The sequence below is a fragment of the Eumetopias jubatus genome, unplaced genomic scaffold (genome assembly GCF_037043125.1).
Source record: "Eumetopias jubatus isolate StellerSeaLion01/CBP00866 unplaced genomic scaffold, mEumJub1_p1.0 scaffold_6, whole genome shotgun sequence".
NCBI classification, from domain to species: Eukaryota; Metazoa; Chordata; class Mammalia; order Carnivora; family Otariidae; genus Eumetopias; species Eumetopias jubatus.
Genome location: NW_028274812.1, coordinates 16,848,788 through 16,855,559, shown reverse-complemented (window position 1 = coordinate 16,855,559; position 6,772 = coordinate 16,848,788). Strand labels below are relative to the sequence as shown.

Sequence of the window (6,772 nt, the reverse complement as noted above, 5' to 3'; positions counted from 1 at the left end):
CCACCGTCGCCCCACCGTCGCCCCACCGACGCCCCACCTTCGCCCCATCTTCGCCCCGCCTTCGCCCCGCCTCCGGTTCCCGCCTTCGAAAAACTTTCCGTCTGCCTCCCCCACGCCCCTGCTCGCGCTCTCTCTCCCTCTCTCTCTCTCTCTCTCAAAGATTAAAAAAAAGAAAATTGGAAGAATCATTGCACACTTCCTCCTGGATGCGTGGACGTGCGGAGATCCAGAAACACTCGGATAAAAGTGTCCTGCGCAGCCCAGCCCCGGACAGGAAGCCCGATCTCCTTTCCGGCACCTGAGTTCGTTCAGAAGCCGCTCCGCTCCTCCACTTGGTCTCCTCCAGACTTGGGGTCGAGATGCAGCCTCCTGCCACCACCAGGTTCACGCTGGGCCTCCCGGTCCTGCTGCTGGTGCGCTGGGTCACGGCGGCGGCGGCCGGATCGGTCGTGGGCGCGACGAGCAGCGGGCGAGAGATACGTGAGTCCCGGGGTTTGGGAACCTCGTCGCCCGCTGGGGCCGGCGGCCCGCCGGGACTTTGTCGCCCTCTGGGACGGAAAAGCGGCGACCTGGGGGACTACGGACTGCCACCTCTGGGGGCGTGGCGCGCGGGGGAGGGGGAGGGGCGGCGGCGGGGAGTCTGCGGTCGCCCCCAGCCCCCCGCCTTCCTGTCGGGGAACCGGAGCCCGAGCCTCTGAGCCCCGGGCTATGGGTAGGACAGGGCGATCCCGCAGGGCCTGAACCCCACACAAGCCCGCGACCCGACCACTCACGTCACTTCTCCATGAGTCACCATCCCCACTGCTATCCACTGGTAGACTTCCCAGGGCACCTGAGCCAAGGTTCAAGGCACATGCAGCGCCAGGCCCTCCTTCACCGGCCACATCCCAGCACCACCCAGCTCAGGGTGGGCAGCTCTGATACCCCCTGACCAGAGACCTCCTGGCTACAGGTCCCTGGACCATACTGCAGCCTCTTGCAGGCTCACTTTCCCTGCCAGAGTGTCATTGCCTCCCTCGCTCACTAGGTGGTGGCTGTACCTAACATTCCAATGTGAGGATGTCGCCAAAGGCACAGAACATTTTCCTACAGTGTCACAGGGTCCTATGGCCCAAGAAGCAGGTCCAGTCATTCATCCATATATGGTCTATGGCTGCTTCACTTTGCTAAGGCCCCAGATTCGAGTAGGTATCACAGAGACCTATGCAATATTAATATATACAGAGAACCTTTGCACCAGGCTGGCATTTCAATGAAAATAGGATAGGCTTCAAACCCTGCATCCTTACAGAGGTTTTAGGGTTGGTACTCAACTCTGTCATTCCATCCAGGGTAGGGCACTGTTTTAACATTGTATTTGGAGGAAAGAGAAGACAGTGTGAGAATATTGTACTTGCATTTCCCTGCCCCCTAGCCCCCAACCCACAAGTAATTCAACTACAAACATTTTGCACTCCTGTAACGAATGTGGGGAACGTGAAAGGACCACTACGTGGGTGCCTGAACCGATGGTGTCACTGTGAATTCTCATTCTCTGCAGCACCTCGTGCCCCGCACCATTTCAGTAACAGGGGCCATGATAACACTAGGATCCCTGAGGACGATGTCAGCTCACACACGAGGTCCACTGACAATGCCTGCATGGTCTCTGCTCCCCAGTGTATACCTACCCCTACGAATGACCACATGACCCTTTGGGGAAGGCCAGCAGGAAACATTGCTCTTGCTGTTGACCAGAGGGTCCCTCCTGATTGGAAGCTGGCTTCTGCTTCTCCTAAAGGCTTCCAGCTCTGAGAAGTGGCTCAGGTCTGGAGCCTGGGCAGAGGATCCAGACTCTCTGTTGGGTGTTTGCTTTCAGCCTCTTCCTCATCCATCCTGGGGCTTGGTCTTTGTTTGTTTGTATTGTTTAAATCGAGCAGCCTCTGGGTTGGCTGTCCAGCTATTTTGCCTCTAGGATCACTGTGTTCTGTGAGCCAAAGGGATGGAGAGCTTTCTGTGGGGCAGGCCCTGAGCAGCATTCCAAGCTCTAGGATCATTTTCAATCATGGCCGCCTCCCTGCTTCTGACAGTTGAGCGCCTGTATCTCAACTCTCTTATTTCGGGATTTTTCACCCCATTACTCCTGGGCCCCTATTTCTGCAACACCGTCTCCTACCGCCAAGCTGGGCCATCAGAGAGACGTCACTGAGCTTCTTGACAATGAGGGTGCCCTTCTCACGGTGCAGTCTTCATGAGTGCGGTAAAGAGTCCTCCTGACCTCTCCATGAGCATAGTTGGAGGACATGTTTTTAGTTTTGTTTTATGCATTTCCTGCTATATTTGTTCTGTCAAAGGCTGAGGGACGCTGGTATCAGCCTGGTAGACACAGGGGACATTTCAATGGCTATGTGGTTTCCTGCCAGGCAGAGGCCTCCTGATCCTCCTCAAAGCCGGGAAGGGTGCCACCTCTACTGCTGGGCGGCAGGGGGAGGCTGTGCAGGGACAGTCCTGATTCTGCTAGCTCAGCCTGGCACACATCCGTTGCTGTCACGTGGATGGCCGAGCGGTGCCTGCCGGTCATTGTCTTCCAACCCCAACCTCTACCTGTGCTTTCCCTTCGCAGATGCTCTCTCTCTTTCCTACAACTTCAACATCACATCTCAGGCCAGGCCTGGACAACCATGGTGTGAGATTCAAGGCCTGGTCGATGGAAACCAGTTTCTTTCTTACGACTGTCGGAGCAAGGAGGTCCAACCGGTTGGTCCTCTGGGGATGAAGCTGAGGGACACGGCGTTTTGGGAGAGACAAAAGGAAATTCTGGAAGACCTGGTGGAAGAGCTCAGAAAGAAACTGCTGGACATCAGAACAGGGATTTTCACTAAGAGCCGTAAGTCTGAAGGCCCAGCGCAGAAGGAGAACAGTTTGGTAGGGCCGGGGGGCTAGGGTGTTCATGTAAAACTTAGAAGCGGGTCCCACACACGCGGCCCAGCAGCCAGGGCTGACAAGGAGGACCGAGCAGGGCCGGGAGGGCCGAAGGGGAGCTGAGGAGTACACAGCAGGGGGGACAAAGGATTGGTCAACACCAGAGGCTGACTTGTTTCCCACGGTGGGCGCGGGGGGCAGATCCTCTCACCCTGCAGGGCAGGCTGATGTATGAGTGTGGACCGGACAGACAGCCCAGAGGATCCTGGCAGTTTGCCTTCAATGAGCAGATAACCCACCGCTTTGACCCGGAGATCAGAAAGTGGACAGTGGTGCATCCTGGAGGCCAACAGTTCCAGGGCACATTGGACAAGGACGAAGAGCTGACCGGCTTCCTCATGAGGATCTCCAACGGAGACTGTAAGGGCTGGCTCCAGCAAGTATTGGAGCACTGGGATGAAATGCTGGAGAAAACAGGTAACTCAGAAGACTGGATGGAGTGCTGCTTCTCTTGAAATGACCTCCACCTTCCCCAGTGTGTATGGGGGCGCTCGCCGGGGGGGGGGTTGTCTGAGAGAGAGAAAGAAATTGATTCATCCATGGCAAATTCTTCTTGGCAGAATAATGGCACAGGAATGTTCTAGCATCCTTCCTTTCCCTTCTCACCTCCTGGAATCACTTCCTCGCTGCATACACCTTTGTCCTTGGGTATTGCTTGGATTTCTTGCTGGCCCCAAACAGGGAGGCATCAGACTGTTGCCAGAGATTGTCTTCTTACTGATTCCTTTTTCGGGAATCGTTGTCTTTTTCATGTCACCTGGTGGGCTGCTGGAAATCCTTCAGTGCCACCTGGACTGTTAGCTCCTGAGAGGTGGTCGCTGTCACCATCCTTGTCCTGCATCACCTCCTGTCTGTCACAGCAGGAGAGACTGGTTACATGGCAACCCCTGCTTCCCTGTTGGCTGTAGGAGCCCCCGGGGGACAGAGCACATTCCCCCCCACCCCCGACAGCAGGACTTGTCACAGCAGCTGCCACAAGGAGAGTGACAGACCCCGTCTGCCTGGTAGGGTGGACCTGGGCCAGCAGGAGCCAAGGGAGCCTCCCCCAGTTTGGGGTCCGGACCGGGGCTCTCACTCTTGCGTTTTCATTTCAGCGCCACCAACCACTCAGCAGGACACGGCCCCGGCCAGGAACACGGCCATCGGACCCGGCACCTGGATCCCCACCCTGCTCCTCAGCTGCGCAGTCCTAATTGGCATCCATGTCGGCCTCCTTTAGAGGTACAGGTCCGGAGAGCAGATTGAGAGGGAAGGGAAGGCAAATGGCCTGGGGTGAGCCCAGGGAAAGGTGAATTCCCAGCCTGCCCCCTGGCCACTCCCTGAACCTTCTCACAGGGCAATGGGACCAGGTGAATGAGAGCTCATATCACGTGTTAGCAACAGCTTGGACAAGCTCAGCCCTGAGTTCTGATATGGCCTCACTGTGAAGGCCACTGGGAAAGGGGAGGGGCCCACACCACTGCTTAAGGCCTGTTGGTGCTAAAGGGATGTAGGGAACTCAGGCCTGGCTCTCTGTAGAGAGTCAATTTGGGCCCAGGGTGGGTGGTGTGGGAACAGCAGGGACACACAGCATGAGCCGGATTCACCTTTGAGTGAGCGCAGCATGGCGGCTTCATGTGACGTGTCCAGGAGAAGGGGACTCCATACGGGCAGTTACAAGGAGAGGGGCCAGCGTCCAACCCCAGGAGGAGGGTTGTGGGAAGGCCTCTGCAGACCGCTCAAAGGGCTGGAGAGTAGGGCCGTGTTCCCCCAGAACGTGGCTTGGGTCTTCGCATGTAAGGCAGGAAGTGAACAGTAGAGACCGTGCCTGACGGGACTAGATGGAGGCCAGTTCTCCGTGCCACAGTGGGAATCCGGGCTGAGGCTGGTGCCGTCCCTGGCGGCTAGCTTCCCGCAGACCTCAGATCCTGAGCCACTGAGCAGCCCCTGCTTTGAGCAGAGCTGGCCTGGAGATGGGGGGGAACTGAGTTGCGCTGTGTGCTCCCAGCGGAGCCGGGCCAGGAATGGATGGGATGGGGGAAGGGATCATCATACTAAGCTCTGTGTGCTGCTCGCTAGGAGGCTGACCGGGAAGGGAAAAGAAGGATCTCTGGCCACCCTGTTCCCCAAGGTTAGATGTGTCAAGGGCAGGCCTCTGTCTTCTGTCGGATGCCCCAGCAGGTCCTTTAGGGCCTGGCATGAGAGGGAGCATTAGAACGCGAGTCACGTGAGCACATTGATTTCTTACTCACTTTAGTCCTGAGCCCAGACCCTTGGTAACAGGGCCTGGGGCTGACTCAGTGATTTGGTTCAGGAGGGAGGAGGTTTGTAAAGGTGGCTGGACCCAGGGCTGGGGACATGGCTGGGGGGAAATGCATGCCCCTGGGCGCGGGCTGGGCTCTGGGGTAGGGAGTGCTGGTGAAGGGCAGCCCCAGGACAAGGGACCCAGGATTTCCTCAGCCACGGAGACAAACACCTGTTCTTTCATCCTTGCAGGACAAGGATGGTGACAGCGACCACCTCTCAGGAGCTGACAGTCCAGGTGGCAACTGAAGGATTTCCAGCAGCCTACCAGGTGACTTTTCTTAGGCTGCTGAGGCTACCAAGAAGCCCCTGAGGCGGGGACCAGCTCAGCAACTCTGCCTTGGGGCTGGCTGCCTTTGGATGAGCTGCTGTTCATTTTTAGACCATCAGCGCTCTCGAGTTTACAAATCCAGAGACCTCAGTCCGACCACGTGGTGCAGGACAGGGAACCTCCCATGTCCCTTCTTGCATGTGGTGGCGTTCCTGTTCAGTACTTTCATTTGGCATATTTTATGCCACTTTCTCTCTTTGGTGCTAGGTGATGGTATTCTTGTGCTGAAATATTTAAATGCTTGCCCAAGAAATCTCAATGAAGAAAACGTTTTCCATCTTGTTCTTGGTTATGGAATGTCAGATTTTTCTCTGTGGGATGACCTTGTTCTTGCACAGACTATTGCCAAAAAGATATCCTTTGGAAGCTATGTAAACTCAGGGATATTTTCTGTGTCCTCACTGTTTAAAAATTTTTTAAATACTTTATTGAACTATAGTTTACATTCCTTAAAATCAACCCATTACCTCATTGCTTCTAAATGGAATCCTTTATAATGTGATTGTTTTCGGGGGCCTGGGTGCCTCAGTCGGTAGGGTGACTGCCTTCAGCTCAGGACATGATCTCAGGGTCCTGGGCTGGAGTCCTGTTTCTGGTTCCCTGCTCAGTGGGGAGTCTGTTTCTCCCTCTGCCCTCCTGCTTGTGCTCACACGCTCTCTCCCTCTCAAAAATGAATAAATAAAAAAAATCTTTAAAAAATATATAATGTTATTATTTTCTTCAGTAATTTATTTCCATATACATATATCTAAAGAAGCATATCTCTTATAAAATATTTAACTCGGAATTTGTTTTATATCCCATAAGAACTCATGGAATTTTGTTTTTCCTCCACTGTATGGGGTAAATATAAGTGTGATTCTGCTAGATTTCTTGTGGAGACAGAGAATTTAAAGATCACTGAGAAGTCAACTTTCAGGCAGTCATCTGTCAGTGTCAAATATGATCCTGACATGTCGGCATTTAACAGATATTCTGGGAATGAAGCAATTGAGAACCTTCCTGATTTCCCTAGGTCCCCCACCACAGCACTGTCTCTCCTGTCATCCTCCTTTGGTGCACAGTGAGTCTTCACAGCAGAAACAGACCTGCTTCTAACAGTTGATTTATTCCGCTCTGAACAAAGGATTGGTATCTAATATATACAAAGAGCTCCTGTGAATAAATAAGAGGTGTAGTTCTCCTAAGATTTGTGCA

General features: G+C 54.4%; 1 protein-coding gene across 1 annotated transcript; it reads left to right on the top strand.

Moving 5' to 3' along the window:
- Positions 1–207: 207 nt before the first annotated feature.
- LOC148164043 (UL16-binding protein 1-like) lies at positions 208–4,180 on the top strand. Its single transcript, XM_088024233.1, has 4 exons — positions 208–480; positions 2,603–2,866; positions 3,103–3,378; positions 4,056–4,180. The coding sequence occupies exons 1-4, from the start codon at positions 360–362 to the stop codon at positions 4,178–4,180; spliced, it is 786 nt and encodes a 261-aa protein (XP_087880359.1). The 5' UTR covers positions 208–359.
- Positions 4,181–6,772: the final 2,592 nt, after the last annotated feature.